This window comes from Pseudopodoces humilis, chromosome 19, assembly GCF_049639895.1.
Source record: "Pseudopodoces humilis isolate 2021_Gansu_Grassland_sample_001 chromosome 19, ASM4963989v1, whole genome shotgun sequence".
Classification (NCBI taxonomy): domain Eukaryota; kingdom Metazoa; phylum Chordata; class Aves; order Passeriformes; family Paridae; genus Pseudopodoces; species Pseudopodoces humilis.
In genome coordinates, this window is record NC_142218.1 from 10,444,563 (window position 1) to 10,466,662 (window position 22,100).

At 42.9% G+C, this 22,100-nt stretch overlaps 1 protein-coding gene across 2 annotated transcripts in view; it reads right to left on the reverse strand.

The window, feature by feature from the left end:
- The window catches only part of CDH4 (cadherin 4), a 412,941-nt gene that overhangs the window by 21,401 nt on the left and 369,440 nt on the right, over positions 1-22,100 (reverse strand). For both annotated transcript variants that reach the window (XM_088064463.1, XM_005524827.2), the window contains exons 8-9: positions 19,798-19,935; positions 1,013-1,198 (exon numbers count right to left, since the gene is read on the reverse strand). In XM_088064463.1, the coding sequence (XP_087920589.1) occupies positions 1,013-1,198; positions 19,798-19,935 (324 nt within the window). The remainder of the gene's footprint in view (positions 1-1,012; positions 1,199-19,797; positions 19,936-22,100) is intronic.

A 22,100-nucleotide genomic window follows, 5' to 3' on the forward strand; every position in this document is an offset into this window, starting at 1 on the left:
GGGAACAGGACAGGCTCACACGTTCCTGCCAGCATGGCCTCACTGGCATTTCACTGATGTCATTTTTCCTAAGACACAAACTGTGCACATTAGGAATGACTGCAACTTGTTTAGCTAAAAACAAGGAAACAGGGCTCAACACAGAGCTGTTCTTCAATCATGCTGCTCTTTAAACTTTGTATTTCTACCTATTTGTTGATTAAAACTTTTTGTAAGGGAAGGCCAGACTTATCAGAAGGTGCTGGATGTTGCAACGAAGATAGAGTTATGTTCTTTGGAGGCAAGGAAGGAAACACGATTTGGCACTTGCTGCAGGTATCTTGAGGCTTCCAGCTCTACCAGCCCATGGAGGGAAGAAGGGATGGTGGATATTTCTGGTCTGATTTCTTGGGAGTCTTTAAAGGAGATCCTCTGCTGATCCAGCCTGCGGGGTGGCCTTGAGTAGAGCTGTACTGAATTGAGGATCTGTCCCACACTGTGTGTTTATCACTTAATACCAGGAAAAGGAAAATTTCTCCAACAGTTTTGCTGCCAAAAAAACTCAGCCAAAGGGAAAATTTCCTTCCCTTCTGTTATCAGAAAAATCACTGCTCCCGAGATCTCCTACACTGCCTGCTTTCACAGAGGATCACTTGACTGACCTAGGCAGTGAAACACTGCCCTTGATTCACAGCCAGCAGGGGCTTTTCTGGCCCAGCCCAGGTGGTTCCCTCTTACAGAACTCAAAGAGCCAAGGAGAAGCAGAAGGTGGAGGTCAGGCTCTGGTGCTGGGAATCCCTTCAGCATGTGAGGCTTTTTGAAAGCTCATGGTGGGCTGGGCTGAGCTGGGACACCCAGAACCAGCACCACACTCTGGAGGTGAGAGTATTCAGGACTCCTACACACAGAGATGGGAAACAAGATCCAAGCACTCGTACTTCCAGGCAGAGAAGGCACGAAACAATGGCAGGCTCCTGGCAATCCCTGCAGCTGTAAGGGTGACAAACACGGTGTGCTTTGGCTTCCCCCTTACCTTTACCACGGTGACCATGCCCTCGTTGGTGACGGGGTCTGTCCGGATGGTGAAGTGGCCCGAGGGGTCCCCGCTGATGATGCGGTAGATGGCATTCCAGTTGGGAGAGTGGGGCTGGTCCCGGTCCATCACCGTCAGGTTTGCCACCACAACCTCCACTCTGTTCTCAGGCACTTCTCCTGAGTACTGCAAAGGAAAGACAGGGCTGGTCATGGTGGGAGCTTTCTGTCCGTCCTCACACCTCCCTCTCCTCTCCCCTCCGTCACCATGCCCACTGGGAAGCCGGTCCCACAACGAGGACCATGGAGTTATTTGTAATGAGCAACACATCTCTTTCTCAATTCTGCTTTTCCTATTTTTTTTCCTTTGAGTATTTTCCCAAAGCCTAACTTCACCTCTCAGCCCAAAGGCGAACAAACCCATGATCGCACAGCCAATGCACAAGATTCAGCAAATGCCCCAAGGCATCCAACAAAAAACATTCCTGATATTCTTGCTCAGTTACAGCAACCAGAGGGTTAATTGTCAACAGCAGCAGAAAATGGCACACTGAAATGTCTAAACTTTTTAGGATGACTATCTCCTTTTATCCCAAGGTATTTTGCCTCACTCAGATTTCAGTGATGGCATTTTATTGCTTCTTCAGTGATTTTACTTCATTTTATTTCTTTCTTGCCATTGATTTGATTTTGTCTCTATTTGAAGTGTTTCTTGTGATTTTGCCACAGCCTTTCCTGGTGCTTAATTCTCTCATTTAGCACTGATTTTCATGGAGCATGTCCCGTTCAGGCACATCCTGACACATTAGCTGCATTCTTTTCTGCTTTCCAGTCCCTGATTTATCACATGGCTGATCAGGGATCCTGGCCTGTGAATACTTCCAGTGTTTGGGGCTCAAAAGCTGCCAGTAAGACACATTCCCAAATTTTCAACTGTCCTCATGTCTCAGCACTGCCTATTAGCAGCACTTGCAAATCAACACTCTGATTGACATATGGCAAATTAAACACTGGGGAAATGCCGGGAGCGGCTGGCTCGGAGTCTGCAGCTGAAATTCTGGCCCCAAACTGCAGGAGCAGAGCACTTCTAAAATCTGGCCTTTGGTGTGCACAAATGCCAGGTTGTGTAAATGATAATAAATCATTCCTTTGTTAGCACAAGAGTCCATTTCCCCTCCTAACCTATCCCCATCCTTTGGCATCTCTTGGTCACGGATGCCTGTATTTAGTATATATTATTTCACCACTGACAGCAAAAATATTCAATCTGCCTTATGCTAATGTAAATTTAAATTTGCCCTTTAGTGGTACCCTGAATGGCATCTTGCCCTCTTTTCTGCTATGCACCTGTCCTAAACAAGTTTTCATTAGTGAATGCAGATGGCATATCTTTCCAGCCATGCCGAGTGGTGGGGAAGAACAGTGGGAAGCTGCAAGATAATTCTTATTCCACTACATGCTACAGCTCTTCTTTTCTCTTTATTTCCCCTGATTTCACTTGTTCTTTACCCATTCTCTTGCCCAATTTGGAGTCTCTGCAGCACACAGCTTAAGCAAGGGAAATATATGGAAATTTATCAAAAGCCTCTTGAAAAATCCATTAGTTTATGTCATACGTACACTCTACTATCAACCTTGTCTGAACTGAGGCAGATTAGTTAAACAGGATCATCTCATCCTAAATCCACACTAGTTATTGCCCATTACATTAAATTAATGTTGTATGGCACGGCAGCAGTGACAAGCTGACGAGTCCCCAGCCTCTTTTAGGCTGCACTGCTGACAACAAGGGATCATATTGTAATTCCAAAGGAGTTAAACACTCCTTTGGACCACAGATTTTGTCCATCACTCCTAGGCTTATGCCCTGCAGAACCAAATGGAATTAAGCCATCAAGAACAAACCATCATCTGTATTTAACCCATTGAAGACGGCCAGTCCTGTCTGATCCCTGAACACCTTCAGTAGGTCACAACCCAGGTGCTGCCAATGACTTTGGGTTACATGGACGAGTCCCACACAATAAATTTTACAGCAGCTCCTCTAGCAGCCATCACAACATCTGTTTTCAGCCCACAGTGACAGAGTTTGAAACATGAAGTTACATTAAAAATTATAAATACACAAGCACATGCCAGTATAAAGCCTGGAGGAAGATCACAGCAGCCTATAAAGCTTTTCCACTGGGTTGACAGCCACAACTCTCAGCACATCCTGGACAATCCAGGAGTTCATCCACTTGTTGTTGACCTTTGTTAGGTACAGTTAGGAAATTATCAGTCCTAAGCAGCACTGAGAATGGGTATTGCTTACTGTGCTTATAAAGCAAAGTATTATTCTGATGAGAACAGAGCACCTTCACTGGAATCAAAGGAGCCATCCAAAGCTATTCAGGGTAAAAAGCAAATCTTGGAGAGACGTGCCATGAAGAAAAGAGTAATTTTCATCAGCTACAGATCAGCAGCTACTGGGAATTCAAACTGGAGTCTGCCTTCCCTCCCTCTCACACTCCTCCACTGTCATTATTATAGGTAAATGCTGTATTGTGTATTGTCCACAATTGTCTTTACCTTTAGTAAAATTAAGTAATGACATTAAATTACACCTGCTAAAGGAAGGATGGCAGCTCAATGCTACCCACACTTCTTTAATGTCATTCCCTCCCTACCCTGGAGTAATTCAGGATAATGAACATCTTTCACTATGCTGCTTTCCAGCATTCCCTCTGCTCTAAGTTCTCTTTCATAAGATTACAATTGATTTTCAAATAAAGAGAAGCATATCTATTCAAACAAGGTAAAACAATGGGCAACATAGGAGCTGCTGGAGTAAACACAAGATTGATAAAGCAGCACTTGACCTATACCTGTAGCATTTACTCATATTCCCCTGCATTTCATTTAGCTTCACTTTCAATTGTTGCACTTGAAGTTTTTAATTTCCAGGATTTTTTTTAAGGATCAGCCACAAGGATTTATATGGCTGATTGTTACACACTTCCCTTCTCAGATAAGTATTCATTCTGAAATTGGTATATTCTTAAATCCTTAAATTCTGTGGGTAGTTTTTTCTTCCCCTCCCATAAAGGCCTGTGCTGGCAAAATTCCTTCTTCCACTCCTCTGGAGCTGGCCCCTCTGAAGTCATGTCCTGATGAAAAGGAAATAATTCATTCTGATTTTTGGGTTGGTACTAAAATCAATTAATCCCAGAATCTGTCTTCTGTGTCATTTGGACCTGACAGCACATAAACACGCAGACAAATATCATTCTGGAGGAGAAGGGGGTTGATTGGGTGGACAAATGATGAATTCACACCATGACTTGACTTTGTACAATAAATCTGGAGTCAGGGCAGTGAAGCCATGCACGGCCGAGTAAAACCAATTAGCTGCTGCAGCCACTCCTAGGGAGGTGTGGGATTGAGACAGATGAACACAAAGATAATTATTCAGGCTTCCTTCTAAAGAGAATTTTTTTTCCCCAATGTTCTTACTTTTTTTCCCCTGGCTGGATTTGCTAAAAAGCTGTGAAGGCAAAGATTTGCTCACATGAATGTCTGCAGGAAGGATCTTTCTGTTGTCTCCAAGATTCACTAATGATGACACAACATTTGTTCCAGGCAGCAGTGGTTTGTGAAGGCTGAATTACCTGGACAAATAGTGTTTCATGACTATAACTATGGATTATCAGAAGAATAAGGACATCTCAGTCCTCTGATTAGACTCTGAGCCCCTCCCCTGACAACTATGACTGCTGCAAAGTGCTGAATCTTCTCTCTAGGTCCCCCAGGCTGGGAGAAACTGAAATGAGAGTGAGTGCATGTGGTGGTGGGGAGTCCCATCCCTCCCCAGCTCCTGCAGCCAGCACTCAGGGGGCTCCACTGGCTGAATAAAACCCACAGCTCCTCACTCTTCAGGGTGTCCACCCAACCCCATGCTGGCATCCCAGGCAAGGGTTTACCTTTTCTGCTAACAAAGATGATTGAAAAGCAGGAAAATTAATAAACAACTGAGGTCTGGTTGCAGCAATCTGTGTAAAATGGGGGGGAAAAAAAAAAAAAGATGAAAATCTCCTAATAAATCATTAATTGTGATGTGCCTGCCCAACTGCAGCATGGAAACAAGCAAATGCCATCCTAATTGATTGCTTCTTATTCTATCTTTATAGGCCTGCATTTTTTATTGTGGGGGTTGAATAAGCCCAGAGGTGTAAAAAAACCTCTAGACTGTACTCTGCATATCTGCCAACTTGATATTTAGATCAATAATGCTCTTCCCCCCCACCCCCCCTACTTCTACTACTGGTAATTTAGCTTTTCTTCCAGCAGACTAATTGCTGTTTTCTTAAGCCTTACTATCAATTCTGTGACCTTTAATTTCCAATATAGTTTGCTGTAGGGATGGGGTGCTGGGGCTGTGAGTTATCCCAGCTGCTGTGACAGTCACACAGGGACTGCCAGGGTCTCCCTCCACTGTGTGCAAAGGAGACCATGAGCTGGCTCAAATCCCCACAAAACCCCTCTAAAGCCAGCCTTATTCTGCAAGTCAGGCTTTGAGATGCTCATTTCTGGTTTTATTAAACTCCTCACTCTGGTGAAGTCTCGAGTGATGAGCACTGATGTCCTCACTCCCTTTTGAGTGATGCTCTGCATTACACCAGCCAGCAGCCCCTCCATAAACCTCTGGGCTGTTGTTTTTCCAGGCTCATGGCCAAAAAACTCCCTTCTTCAGCTTCACATCCACGTGGATCTACTCCACAGTCCATCCATGGATGCATCCATACCCAGCTGTCACAAAGGAACTGCACCTCGTGGTGGTCAGGCAGGAATCAGCCTTGCCCAGCCCAGACAAGGAAGGACATGAGAGTGAGCTCACCAGCTTTGAGAAGATGCTTTGGAAGTTTTGCCTTTGTCCTCAGCAGTTTGTGCTGCTAAATCACCTCACCTAGCTGCAAAGGAGGCATGGTGTGGTGGAGACAAGACACCCACCTGCCCACAGGAGTTTGTGCAGGAAGCTGGAGTGATCTTCAGCGTGGTCTCCTTGTGCTGGTTTCTTTTTCTTTGGGAGAGTTTGAAAAACAACAGCAAGCCTTAAAGTCTGGCACTTCTGAAGCTGATCTGAGGCTGGAACACAGACAGCCTGTGTCGTGTTCCTGCCACAGGTGACAGCCACTGCCTTTGCACTTTGTCTTTACTGGTGTCATCTTTCAGAATCTCGAGCAATGACTAACTCTGGATCAATATACAAATTTTTCTCTTTGAATATGAGGACAAAGCTGGAGCAGAGGAGAATAAAGCAATACCCTCTCTTTCAGAAGCAGCAAAAGAAAACTCTCTCACTTCCGACTCTGGTGTGAGGAAGGAATGTGTAGGTTTCACCTTGGTTCAAAGACTCTTTGAGTACTTGCCAGGAGTTCAGAGCACATAATAGTAAAAGGATATTAAAAAAAAAAAAGAAAAAAAAAAGAAGAAAAAGAAGTAGTTTGCATATCTGACAAAGAGCACTAATTTTTTTTTTTTCATTATCAGATGTTACATTCTTTTGATAGTATGAAAAGATGCTGCAGAAATGATGACACAAGACACCATTCTGCTGCAAGATAACCATTTCCAAATAAATATATCTTAAGAAATGAGGTTTGAAGTTTGCATAGAAATTTAGATATTTTATAAAAATGCATTACAACACAAAGGAGCTTTTTACAATATTCGTATGAAAGGTTTAAAAAGAGATTAAAATTATGTCCTTGGAAGGCATATAGCCTTGTCAAGGAAAAAAAAAATAAATTCTACATTAACCCCGTGTAGGAAAGCTGTACTTTATCTCTATTTCAAAGGCTATAAAAAACCATTTTAATCAACCTACTTGACTTTGGGGACTTGCACTTCTACACTGAAACTCACGAAATCTGGCATAGTGTGGTTTCCAGAACACAAAAGCCTTTAATCCGTAAACCGACACTCTTGTACATTCAAATCCTGATACTATCTCCTTGTTAGGAACTAAAATTGTGAATTTATCCAAAATGGGATCTCATCTCGTCTAAATGATGTAGCCTTTGCACGGTGACCTTTAACAATGATTATACCCAACAATGAAAGATTTTATGTCAGGAGCCAGTGGAAACAATATACATTAAAATTCTGATCTGATAGCACAGCCCTTTATTTTTCAGTTTTAGACAAGGATCCTTTGAACATTTCATTTGCTCTCTTGTCTAACATACCTTTGTTTCTTGCCCATGGAATGAACAGCAAGAAAAGGTGGCTAATACTTTTCTGCAGACTATTTGATTGTCAGGTGTAATTAGTAACGCTCTCTTTAAAACAGAGACATAGATTTTTAAACAGCTGGCACTGCCTACGAAGCCTCATTCTTAAAAAAAAACCCATATACATTTATATAACAGAACATTTTTTGCACAGATACACCATGGCTTTACAGCGCTTGACAGCCCTATGCTTCCCTTCAGCCGCAGAACCAAAGGCTGAAGTGACTTGCCTGTCTCCTGAGGCAGCTGCAGAACGGGCTGGAGCCGTGCCCTGCGCTGGGGCAGAATCCTGAGCACATCATTAATTCATGTGTTACTTGATAAATCCATTAGGTCAGCCTGGATTAGCCTATCGATCTCCCCAGTGCATTGTCACAGAGCCCTGTGATCCTCGCTGAGTTGCTGCTGTGGCAAGGCTGCCAGGGAACGGGGATCGGCTGGATCCCAGCACGGCTCTTCCCAGGCTGAGTTCCACTGGGGAGCCCACACAGCTTTCTACAGCCTGGGCAGGCCAAAAAAATCTTGTTCTGCTTCCCAGCTGGGAAATTCCACCACCTCAAACCAAAGCACCACGGGTTTGGGTACCCTGACCTCGGATTCCCAAAGCAGTGCCCCCTGCACCCCCCACCACGGCACGGGGGGCTTTCCACTTTGAATTTTCACTTTTTTTACTTTTCAGACAGTACTTTTACTCTCTAAAATAACCAGCTCCCTAAAAGAGGATGCAATCAATTCATTTGTTGGCACGTCAGGCCTCACATTTCCTTCTCCTGCAAACTGCAAAGCAGCAAATAACCACTCTGCTTTGAACAACACTCTGAAAACATGATTTTCCTGATTTAAATGTAAACCAGAGCAGCACAAATTGAGTGAGAGAGCTCAGTTCCTAAGAGAGCAAAATGTACTCCACAGGTACTGGCTCTATATCCCTTGTGAAACGTGTCTAGAAGGGGATGTTTCAATTCAGGCACCTGTAATAAAGTTTCATAAAGAAGGGCCTTAAGTTGATAAGTCTGGTTTAGGATTTTCTTATTAACTGCCCATTCCCCATAATGAGTTTTTAATTTAATTTTTTCAGATTTTAAGGCATATGAAAGCTGCTCGTGTGCCTCTGGGATCTCAAGATGAGTATTTGGGAAAGGAAGACTTATGAGAGCACTGAAACTGATTTTTTACATATGCTGTAATCCTGGTATTGAGATTTTTAACAAGTTTCCTGTGCAGCACAGCTCAGCCCATCTGCACACTGACTCCTGCTCAGGCTTCCTCTGCACTGCAATTGAAATCTCTGTTATTTCCAGATTAGTCTCAGAATTAGCACACAGGGGGTTTTTGTTTTTTTTTAATGAGTAGATTGGAACTCCATCATCAGGCACTGGAAGATCCTCTGGTCTGCCTATAAAAAAGGGTTCCTGACTGGACAGAGCAGTCTTGTAGGAGAAAGCCACTGAAGCAGGTGTTTTATTCTAAAAGTGGGGTTTATTCTGTGGTTTAAAGACATGATCTCCTGTACTGGTGCCACAATGGACGTTTCTTTATGTCCTTACTGATGCTTAAAATGTAATGGCAGTGTCTGCCAGAGGAGTGAGAACTTGCACTCAGAGGAGGTTTGTGCCAGGGTTTCTACAGGAAAGGATGGAATCCTCAAAATCTCAGAATTACAGAATGGTTCGTGTTGGAAGGGACCTGTAAAGGTCACCTAGCCCAACTCCCTGCCACCTTCACCCAGTGAGAATCTGGCATTCTAGAGAAATGCCTGTTTACAGCAACTCAGAGCACAGAAAAGACTACATTAAACACTGTAATTAATCAACCTTGCCATGAAAAAGAGGCTTCTTGCTGAAATTTTGTTTACAACATTTCCTGTGGAATGGAGGAGAGAAGTGCTGTGAGAAACAAGGGATATTGGGTCAAAGAAAAGATGGAGTCACTCTATACCTGTAAATTCAGGAAAGAAAAGAATATTATTTCTCCTTTTTTTGTTTCTTAGCAATTAAAACCTGATATTGCACTATGCTGAGCAATATAAAAAAGCTCAAAAAAACTTTGTGAAACCTTTCAACCATTCTCTAACTGGCTGTTCTCTGTGTTGTGACCCATTCTTCTACAACTAGGAAGCTCTAAGACATCCTGGACAGTCAGAATGATTTGATAAGAGAAAACTCATAGCACTCCCAAATCCTTTGCTAACTCTCCATTTATTTTCCCCCACAGCATGTCACTAAAGATTTCATAAGTGAAATGTACTTAATGAAATTCCAGATATATATCCTCTTAAAATGACAGCCCTTGGAAGCAACTGTTTTTAAAGCAACGGAATACTGAAGAATTAAAAACCTGCCGACCCAAGTTGGAAGTTAGCCAACCTCAGGAGAGGATTTATTTCAATAATGGAATTACAGAATGTATTTAAATTTCTCAGCCTCACACCAGTGCCTGAGATGTTGTGGAATTTTAAGATAATGAAGTAATCCAGCACAAATGGATGTTTGCCTGGGACATGTGGCAGACACCATGCCAGGGCTGTGTGGACATCCAGCCTAACCACGATGGTGCTGGGTGTCTACATTCCAACAACTGAATGAGGCTTTCCAAGGCCAGGTCTGGGTTGAAGAGGAGAATTAGGATATCTCATACATAACCAAAAGCAGAAAGAGGCACAAAATCTACAAGAAACAATTCAAATTTGAGGGAAATGCTACAGGTGGAGAAATGTCAGACAAGAAATGTGGGTAGATATGTGATACAGGAGCATCAATGTCTGATTTCTCCTTGAAATTTTAGCCTGACTGACACACCAGAGATGATGGGAACGGTGTCTGATCCACACACACGGATCTGCTGGTGGAGCCCAGGGCGATTTCCACGGCAGCACAGCACAGAGTAACAAGGGCATTTTCCTCTGGCATTTCCTTTGACTGCAGAGATTCTGTCAGTGACACGTGTCCCTGTCACACCTCGCTGCACACAGGTAGCTCACACCTGCCTGGAGCCTCCTTCTCCCCGGACATTTCCATGGAAAGCATGGGGTGGGGATGTGGTCTGTGCCTTCTCCCTCTAGATCTGCACAGACTGAACAGGGGAGGAGAGAAATCCCTGCTAAATGAGACATTGCAGCAGGAGACAGCTCTGCCAGATGCTGCAAATGAGAGGGCTCATGACAAATGGGGGACGGTGAGCGATGGCTGATGGGCGCTGTTGTGGGCCAGGGGTCGTCTGTGCTTTGATAACATTAGATGGTATTTAATATTAATTAAAAAATTTAAATGATATTATTATAAATATAATTATAATTACAATAATAATTATAATATTAACCCAGCTGCACAAACCATCAAACCAGCAGGTTAGAAAGCCAAATGTCAAACCAACTGACGTGTCACAAAGATGCATTGTTACACATCTCCGTGGTGCTGAGGATGGATGTGCCACTCACCCCGTGAGTGGCAGCTGCTGAAAGCTCTGCAGGGGCAGGAGAGCCTCGTGCTGAATGTTCCAAGTGGAACATATGCAGGAAGCACATGGAATCTGTGTTGCTCCTCCTGGCTCTGCCTCCCGTGTGGAGCTCACAGATTACACTCCCCAGCATGCAGAGGAGGTTGTATCATTCTTGATTTTACACCAGGTACTACACGTGTCCAATCTGAGAGAGACCAAAGAGTATTTTTTTATATCCATGCCACACTTTTTTTTTTCATGACAGAAAATTGAAATTTGTAATGAAACTATCGTTCCTGATTTTTTTTTTTTTTTTTTTAATCACTGGTCTTTGGCAATTTTAAACTCTGAGGTCTGAAAAATTCATTACCACTAACTTCCATCAAGGGTGTTCCTGAAACCAAAATTACTTAATCAACTCAATTTAGCTTCTTGTGTAGACCTAATTCAGAAAAACTTTATCTTCTTGAATTGTTATTGCAATTAATTTCCCCCCCCCTTTTTTTTTTTTCTGCAGCAGACGACATTTCAGTAATTAGATATTCTATAAAAATGAGTTATTCATTCAGAATAGATCCACTTTTATATTTGATTAATCATATTACCACTGAGGTCTGGGTTTTGTCTCCAAGGAAAGTTTAATGACCTCATTTTAATCCTTCTTTTAACCACCAGGCAGGTATCAATGAGGAGAAATAAAATTATCTTCTTTTTTCTATTTCTCTGCTTTATTTCACAATCTCGAGATTACATTTGATGCTTTTTCTGTGTGACTGACCCATTTACAAGGAAGAATCTAGCTGATTCCAATTAGGTTCAGGGCAGAATCAGGCTAAACTGAGCCTCGAACTGTGCCTTAATAACTAATGCTCAGTGTAATGGAGAGGAACCAGAACAGCTTTACCACATGGCAGCCAGTTTAAAGCTCTGGACATGATTAATTTGGTGATAATTTGAAAATGAATGTACTGAAAGGAAATGAACAAAACAAAAGGCACTGTAGATCTGCGTTTTTGATAAATGGGGTTTATTAGGAAGATACTTCTATCAAGGAGATGACTTTTTTTAAAAAAAAACTAATTCATATATACCAACCCAATGTAATGGAATAACTCATGTAAACCACAATTTGTCTGTGAGTAGAGACTTGGATATGATTGATGACTGTTTGCCTGGCATCACCATCTATCTATGCTTTGGATCCAGCTCTATGCACATCTATATTTGGTATTTATACATATACTTCTCTGTATCTCTGTTTTGCAGTCTCAAAGGTATTTCATCCTTTCTGTCATGTGTTACACTGGTGTAAAGGCTTAAGAGACATCACAGAAGAGGCTGAATGAAGAATGCTTTCTTCATTAGGACATGAAGAATTATTGTTTTCTCATAAAGTGAGAAATATCTTTCATTTTAGATGAAAGAGGTGATAAAATAAAGAACAAAAGTTGAGCATCCACAAGAGAGTACGAAGGGTGTCGTGTGTTCCCTAGCACGGCACTGAAGGGCCTCCAGCACTTGGAGATGCTGTGCCTGGGAAAGCCCCAGTGCTCCCAGAGAATCTGCACTTGGAGCTGGGGATCAGCCTCATTCTCTAACAGAATCAAACTGTGTGGGCATCAAACTCCCTCAGCTCCACTGGACAGGCTTTGCATTGAGGTAGGGATCCATCTCCAAAGGTCAGCTTGACTCCAAAGGCAGATCAAGATGTAAATAATTTCCTCCTTATCATGGCTAACCTGTGTGTCTACAGCTGCAAAGGCCTGGAATTATTGTGCTGAGTTCAGCACAAGGCTGAAAGAGGATGGGAAGAATGAATATTGCTTCTGCTTGTGCACTGTTTGTTACTGCTGCCTCCCAGCCTAACATCCTTAATCTAATTCATTGTTCATGGCAAAGGCTGTCACCAGGACATGCAATGAGAGGCAGAAAGCCCATTTCAATTTAGAACCACTGGGGTCTTATTTAGGAAAACTAGACTGATTTGTGGTTTTTAAGACTTCACTGACTATATATTTAATGGAAATGCACACAGAATTAGGTAGATGCCCATATACCCCAATGCTACTGGGCATATTCGATTCACTTGAATCTAATAATTTATTTCAGTTAGAAGTTGACAGCTCTATAACAGCCCAGGCTTTGCTGGGTACTTTGGCTGAGCCTCATTTTGACTGGAAAATTGTAAGTGAACACAGCCATCTGGGAATTTCCATGAAAGCATAATTGATTTTTAACAATAAAGCCTGTCTGCAGGACTGTACAGAACTCCTGGGTTTGTCCTCAGCTGTAAAACAACACAGTCCTGTACATTCCCTTACCACAGCACCTGGTCCTTCCCCTTGCCAGCTCTGACCTGTGCAATCTACCTAAATTCTGCCTTGTGTGACAACTGCCTCTAAATTATGCCACAGGCATAGTTTTGATGATTTAAAACTGCTGTATGATCCAGGCTAATCTACACTCAAATGTCACTGCAGGCTTTCTGAATGGCACAGGTGTAGTGACGGGGACACTGAGATCTGAATGGACAGCTACACATGCAGCTTTAGTCTGTACACTGGCAAATCGTGTACACAGCGCTCAAGATTTAAGCCCTTGATCTTTTCCAGGGTCTAGGGACAGGGAGGAGGCAGATGGACACGTGCCAAGGTCCTGGGAGATAGCAAGCTACCCACTTTCACTAGTTTTTCTTGGATCAGCCTGTTAAGATCTCTTTTTAGGGAGCTCTCGAAGGCATCCTGGTCCAATTTTCTGTCTGCAGGAAATCCCAGTGACATCCCACTTCTGCTGGGTTCTCCCTCCACAGTGTAAGATTAATTTGTAAAACATGAGCATGCATGTAAAAGTGATTTCTCATAACACTCCCATGTTCTGAATGCTTCTGGGTACATCTGCCTACAAATGTGTTTAGGAAACCCCAAGGCAGCCTGACGTGGATGCCGATTTTGGTTTCCTACGACCATTAAATATCATTTCTCCGAGGCAGACCTATTTGCATCTTTGCATCCCAGTCACTTGGAAGGCACAATCTTTCAGCCTGAAGGAAGAGCTGAGGGTTTTCCCTGCTACTTTGCTATTTTGAAACTCACCGTTAAAAATGGAGCTCAGCAGGATCTGACTGAGGGGGCTGGAGCCCAGGCAAAGCATTCACCCTACTTCAAAAAGTCACATTTTTACAGTTCTCATCAGCTATTTCTGTGCAGTGCTGCTCTTGCATAGGTTGATGCACAGCTCTATTCTCTCCTCAAACAAACAATGAACGTGAGAACAAACACATTCAGAACAGGGAATACAATTTTAGGTTGTGCTTGTTTGCTTTGTTTCCTCAGTTTTGGCAAGTTCACAGAGCAGGAGGCTAAGTGAGAGCTACACCACGGCTGTGAAAAATGAAATACTAATGCCTTTGTTCAAGGCACTAAAACTGGATTACTATATCCAAAGTGGGTCAGAAGAATGAAAACTGAGCAGAGCACGGAGCACAGCAGGGTTAGCAAGATAACCAGGGAAGGGAAGCTGAAGGGGTTGGAGGATCTTGGCTTGTTTTACTTCACGGAATGATGTACACCAGTAAATCACAGGGGAGAGAAAACGGGAAGGAAACATCAGAATGGAAGAAGGAAGAACTATTTCTGGTAAAGGACAATGCCAGCAGGGCAGCGATGCTCCGAGAGCATCTTCACTCTCAAATTCCAGAGCACGTCTCACAATGGGCTCATTAACATCTCCCACAGTACTCGGGGAACCAGAGCACCTGCACACACAAAGGTCAGACACTTTTGGCCGTGTGGTGCCAAAACCAAGAAACCCTTTTAACTTGGGTATCTCTCTGTGTTCTTTTGTGCAGGAAGCACCAAGAACTTCTCTGCAGATTACAGCACTGCCTGATCCAGCCCAGGTTAACTCAGCCTCACTGCAGCAGCCAGGGGTGAGCCTGGTCTGACAATATTAATTAAACAGGCCAGTTTAAAATGGGCAAGAACTGCTTTTCCCAATGTGCTTGCAGCAAGGACTTGCTCCTCCACTGATTAGCCAAGCCCATCTTGTAACCAGCTCCCCTTTACCCAGGAACACATCCCTCCTGCTCCAGCACACCTCTCTGAACTCAGGTTACTCCACACAGCTTTGAGTACAGCCAGTCTTTGGCCAGGCAGCCTTTCCCAGGCCAGCAAACCCTGTGAGCTGGGAAGCACCCACCCATCTCCAACAGTGCAGTCCTAAACCTTTGGAGCTGTTCCTAACTGGTGTCAGTGTCAGGATGAGCTGGTGAGGCAGGGAAGGGGATGCTGTCCTAGAGCTGCCTCTTTAAAACAGACTCCACTGGATTCAGCTTTGGAAGAGGAGATTCTCAAAGCAGTGCCAAAGGGCAAATTTTAAAGTAGCTTTAAATAAGACCTCCTAAGGCTCAGGAGCTTAAAGAACTTGAATAGCCCAGTTTCTTTTTTCCCTTTCTTTCTGCACCCCTCCAATTTTTTTTAAATTTTTTAAATTTTTTTTTTTTTGAGAGGTTGATTGCCAGGCAGGTTTTCCCAAGAATTGACAAGCTCAAGTAATCATGAGCACTTTAGCCCTGTGAAATAATATTTTACTTACATGGGCTACTATAAAAACAAGTTCTGCACAGTAGGCAAATTTAAAATAACTTTTAATTAACATTTCAGACACAGAAGTCTGATCATGCAAATTCATCTGCGTCTCCTCTCTGTGCCTGATTGTTCCTGATTGAATATGATAAAAATAGACTTTGTATGAGTCAAGTGTAGGCATGGATTTCTTTCACTTCTCCTCCCCTCTGATTATGCATTTTCTCAGATAAAGTGGAAATCCTTGGATGGCTATTAACAGTATCATGGGTCAGACTGGAAAGGGCATTCTGCCTGAGAGGAGTTAAAGATTTCACTGGAATTAAAGGTGTTCCTCCTGTGAGCAAGAAAGATGCTTCAATCTTACATAAAACATCACCTGAGACTATCCAGCATTGTTCTGTCTCAGCTGACTTTTAATCTCTGAAATACCAACTCTAATTTCACTGCACTCCCTCTATCTGTGGTGAGCATCTGGCCAGAGGCTATGGATCCATATTAGTATGGAAAAACCACAACTCACTTGCACACAGGAGATAAATATTTGAAGGGAGACCGAGGAATTTCCCCATAATTAAGATATGTTAGAAGACATGACCCTGTTATAAATAACAAGGACTCTGGATAATGGAGGACACAGTGATACCTTTATCCTACAACAGTAAGAGAGCCAGTTTTCCAGTAAAAATTCCTACACAGTCCAGTTAAAATCTCAATATTTTACTTGGCAGGTGCAAAATCCACCAAAAATTCCACAGAAATGAATGAGTCACAGAAAACTTGGGCAGGTGGGATTAAAATACCTTTTTCTATGGCACCTGACCCAGAGCCTGTGGCCATGGGCTGGATGGGCACATTGAGGAGTCTGTGCTACCTCTCTTCTTTGGCAGAGGGAAGAGCTGCCTCCCTTCATTTACTTTTGCAAGCAAAAATGTCACATGAAGAACACAACACTGTGGACAAGCTGAAGCCCGTTAGATAGCCAGAACATTCCCTGGGTCACAGTCCTGCACTAAACCATTAAAAATGCCCCAAACAGCTGCCTGTGAGGTTTACAGTGTTTCAGGGGATGCTCCTCTCTTGTGGTGTCTCTCAGGAGACACTTCCCCACTGCTGGCTGCTCTGTGATGCTTCTCAGCACAGGCACAGGTAGCACTGATGATCAAGAAAACATTCACCATCACAAAAAAAGAGCTGGAAAGGACCAGAGGAGGCACCTGGTCCTGGCTGTGCTGCAGCTCGATGCATGTAGTCCTCATGACTGTCAGGACTGGCCATGCTGATGGACAATGGCCTTAGAGTTAACAGCAGACTTGAGTTCCAAATGGTTTCATCCAGAGACTCTGATTTCCTTCCTCCTGCATAATTTCAGAACCCTTTGCTTGAGAAGGTGAAGCTCTTTCTTCCCCTGCCTTTCAGGTGGTGGGCCAAAGGATGTGAAACCCACTACACCAATTTCCATGGAGGCACCCAGGCATTCTGGAGTTTTACTGAGGTATCTTCATTTTGTACCTTTAAGGATCTCCTCTGTAATTGTGTTGCTCTTTTACCGCTTCTCATCCAGCACTACACTTTGATGCCAGCCCATCTGGTATTTTGGATGTTCAACACACCTCTGCTGGATGTGTCATTTTGGCATTCCTGTGTCTGTGTCTGAACCTCCACGTGCTCCATGCACTTCCCCTCTGCACTGTGCTTGGCTACAGACGTGCCCTGACTCTCTCGACCATCACAGTGGATGCTTTCCTCTTCCCCGTCCCGTTGTTAAATTTTACACAGCAACATTAATTCCTGCTGCTGAATCCATGAGCTGTGACACCAGCGTGGTGCAGTGTCCTCCTGAGCTACATCCCCATCCAGAAACGATTAAGTCTGAAACCACCCTGGCTGAATGACAGGTAATTTAAGAGCGCTATAGGGTGGGCCTTTGTATCTGTCTGGGATGAATACAGCTCCTGAGTTCCTCTCATCTGGCAGCTTGCCAAAGAGCAAGCCACAGTTTCACTTATTCAGCCTATTTTTGTTTTTACAGCAGCATCTCAATACAACTATTTAAAATAAAAATATACAATATCTCTCCAAACAGTCCACAGACTTAAAAGAGACCATGGGCTTTCTCACTCTCTGAGGAGCCATAGATTTCCTGGAAAGTGATTTTTGCTATTTTTTTTAGAGGTGTTAAAATGCAGATCAGACTATTTGAGGACAGCGAGGAGATTCAGCTCAGGCTTAAAGAAACTCATCAGCCTGATGCTGTTCCCTCTGCCAGTAAGGAAAAAAACATATTATACTTTCATACTAACATGAAATTCAGCCTGGCCATACCCAGGAGTATATCAAAGATATTTGTTTCCATAGAATCAGAAAGTATAATTGTAAAACACCCTTGGTTTTCAACTCTTTACAGAGAAGTCCCATGTGCCATTGTGGAAAGCCCTTTGGCCCTCGCTCTTTCTTTGGTGATTGAAATTAGAAAAATAATGGTACACATCAACTCTGCTTAGAGGAAGAGTAGCATTTTCTAATCCATTTAACACAGCTCTGTGGGTAATTCTCTTGATGGCTTTTATTCCTTCCACGTTTAACACACACCGAGACATTAAATACTCAGAATTCACCTGAAAGAAAATTTCCATTATCCCACCTTCCATCAGCTTGGAGAAGCCCTTTGGAAAGCCATTAAAATACACCCCATCTGGAGGGGATGCTGCCCTGTAGAAGGCAGCAATGTGCTCGTGCAAGTAACCCTGACCCAGCTCACCCTGCTCCCCAAAACCTCACCTCCCAACTTGCATCTGGAGACAGGGAGCCACAGCCTGGGTCATGTGAACAACCTGTGCTGAAGTGACATGGCCACTAGATGTCATTCCTTTTTCACTCAAATGGAGGGCAGAGATGTATTTACCTGGCACAATAAAATCCCCCTCACACACCAGGGAGCTGTGGCAGTGCTGTGCTGCAAGATCCTGTGGCCCCACAGACATAAATGTCCTTCCAGAGAGAACAATTCTGTCCTGGCAGGAGAAAGGACCACACAGCCCAAGACCTATGCTGTATTTTTATGGCTCTCCATAACTGTACCATACTGAAGGAGATTTTTAACCACAACATTACAACAGAGAGATTGGAACACTCATGATGGACAGGAAGCACATGTGTGCTGTTACATCCACTGGAGCAGCAGCACAGCCTGGGGGCTGATGCCCAGACCTGAAAATGTGTTGGGTGCCCATTTTGCTGTCACTCAGGAGGAACTTAGTGCCTTTCTTCTTAGAATTTAGGTCCAAGTCACTTTGTGAGAAAATGCTGTTAGGGAGCTGAGCATGTCACAGCCCCAAGCTCAGCTCCTGATGGAGATGGGAAGGAAGGACCCAGACTCCAGAACTGACATGAATCCAGTTTGGGTCCACAGGGGCATAAACTGGCCTCTGCATGACTTCTTTGAGTTTTGTGACATATCTGCAGTTTGTAAGAGTGTAACTAAGGGGAAACTTTGGTCCTACGCTAATAAATATTCAGAGATCCTTTAGGATGGAATGAAAATTCAGAATAATATAAATAATAAAAACATTCCTCCAAGGATGTTCAGTGACTTGAGCACAAAGAAGTTAGACCTTCCATATTTGTAAAGATTTGATGTCCACTTAAGATACATCGCTTACTGCTCCTTGTTGACCCTCATATGAATACAGATAGGGGGTACACAAGCATTTCTCCTTTATTAACATATAGACCTCTGCACTGCTCTGTGATTTCTAAATTTACTATGCACATTTCAGATATTCCACATTTATGGATCATGAAGGCTGGAATGAACAAGGCCACATCATTTCACCTTCCAATTCTTCATTTTTACCTTAACCAGCTCTAAAAATTTGTCATCTGCAATCTCTGTATTTTTTTTCCCTTGCCCTCCAGGAATACCTTGGAACACATGAGAACAGAACAGAGAAGACTTTGCTAATAAAACATCAGAAAAATCTTTAACTGATTAAAACCAGATGTACTGAAGAATGTCTACACGTTTACTGCCAGCACACACATCTGTTAGAGCTATCAGTGAAATACAGATTTTACCAGCTACCTGTTAACAATTTAGAGTACTTACAGCCCTCTTGAAATCATATCCAAGCCATAAACCCCAAATCTCTCTCACTGCTCAGCATTTCACTCCTAAGTATTAACAACTCTGATATGTCTACAGCCAATTGCTATGAAACAACTGCATCCTCTTTGGTGCAATCAGACATGGGCTGTTTGCCACCTTATTTGAGCTCCTTCAGTGCCTCATCCAAATCGGTCACCAAATACTTTGCTGGTTCATGAACCAGTCTTTTCCTTCTTCCTTTTTCTCCCCTGGAAGTCTCATTCCACAGTTATCCATCAAAGTTCCTCCCATCAGCCCAACCAGCTCGGAGAGACAGCAGATATCAACACCCATGAATTAAAACCACCGTGGCCATGCATGACCCCGCTGGTGTGTGGATACTCACAGTGCTGGTAGTGAATTCAGGGGGGTTGTCATTCACATCTGTCACTGTAATGATCGCTGTGGCCGTGTTTGAGAGGCCGTAGTTAAGATTTCCTTCCATATCTGTTGCTTGAACAATGACTATGTACTGCTGAACTTTCTGGAAAACAGAAAAAAAAAAAATAAAAAAAAGAAATAGAAGAAAAGGAAAAAGATGAGAGACAAAAACACAGCCTGTAAAATGCCTTGGTTTATTTTCCATACACAGGTGTGATCTTTGAGAAGACTGAGAAGTTAATTGGATTAAAAATGTTAGTACTAAAAGAAAAAAAAAATCAATGAATTTTTCTGCAATGCTTTTGAAGTGATTTTTGCATAGATTGGTGGACATCACCTGTCTCATGGGAAAATAAAAGTCTTATGGGCAAAATTCCCTGGTTGAAGCTGACATTTTTATTAACTTTCAAGCATTTTCTGCAACATTAGCTTCTGTCTTCTGAAAACCAGTAGAAGTTTTGTTCATGTGTTTTTACTGAAAACATTGCTTAGAACATTATACCCCCAAAATTGACATCAACATTGCCTGGCAGCCCTCCAGCTCGTTCTGCTCACACAGTTTGATGCCCAAAAAGCATTAAAATGCTCTTCGTGCTTCAATCCTTAACACAGTCTTGGTAAATAAGGAGAATTTCAGTCCAGTATGGGAGAAAAAAAATAATTCAATGCAATAAACAGCAGTACAGCAGAACTAATTTAAATTCCTGAGCATCCCCTACAACACAGCTCTTAAAGGAAAAAAAAAAACTCACAGAGCCAGCCATAAAAATCACACAGTGAAGTTCTAAAGGATGCTGTAAGTCAACACAACTGGAAAATAAACCTGAATAAAATAGGAGAGGCCATCTGATGTTGCATGCACACACATCTTCCTGGGATCTCTTTACTTAGGAATATCTGCCTGCACCAAGTCTCCTGATCTTTACAACTGGCCTCAACAATGAATTTTCATTTAGATCTGAAGATTTTACTATTGATTATATGTTGTGTATCTGTACAGGCAGCCAGGAAAGCAAAGCAGCTCTCCTGCAATGTGGGCAAAGGGATGCACAAGAACCAGGATCCAGCCATAAGCTCAACACAGCCCTGCTCCTTAAGGCTGCAGGTGGCACAGCAGAGAGCCCCAGAGGTGTGTAAACCAAGTGGAGGCAGAATTTTATGCAGGAAAGGCTTTTTTGTGAAGTCAAGTGGAGGGACTTTGATGCAAGGAAAGACCAACTACCCCCAGAACACAGCTCAGGTACCCAGGGCTGCTCCTTCAAGGTGCCAATGCTACAGGTGTGTGTAAAATGCCAAATGTCCTCTGAAGTTTCAAAGGGCAAGAATTAGGTCAATTAGGTCTCTTTATTCCCATATAAACATCCTTGAAGTGCTGTAATTGGTTCAGATCTTTAATTCTTCTGAGCTGCCAGAGTAAGAGATCTGCATTTTAGCTTTATCTTGATTCTAGAGCTTTTAATTGACCTGCTAAATTGACAAGACATCACACTTAGGGATCCATCAGCACCTTGCAACTGGAATATATTATGGAAATGCACTTTCATTATCTCTTCCTAGCTTGTATAATAAAACATGAGGGAGAAACTATTGTTAGCCCTTGTTTTGCCTCATGCAAGAAGGTACCGTTCATTGCTCCATTTGTAAAGCACTGCACAAGGCTGAAATGTCCTTATTAGTGAATGCAATTTCTATTTCATATTTCTCTTTTCTTTCCTTAATCTCTGTTACAGACAACCTGGGAGGCTGATGGAAGTATTTCCTAACAGGCCAAACACTTTGGTTGAAATAACAGAAGGTTTAAATCATAGAAGTGGGGAGGATACTTAAAAAAGTAGCAGCAATCAGATTTCACATAAATGAGAAAAACACATCTGTGTGTGTGTACTCACAGACCCCAGGTTTACAACAGAGTTGTTTTATTTAACAAAGCACCGTACACTGAGCTCTGTAGTGTTAATAAAAAACCCCTACACAAATTCAGAACACTAAATTAAAGAAATTTAAAAGAAAGATTTCGATCAGATCACACAGCACACACAAAAAAAGAGAAGGACAATGGCCAGGATTTATTATAATATGCAAATGTACCAGGCACAAAGAGCTGGTGTAGAAGGATGGAAAGAAGGGAAGGATGGCAAAGGAACACAGGCAATCCAAGCCTGGTGAGAAAATGTGGGGAATTACAGCAGATCTCAAAGGGATGGAGTGCTCAGGCAGGATCACGATGGGAATGGACATTGGAGACTGGTGCTGTACGTCAGGACAGCA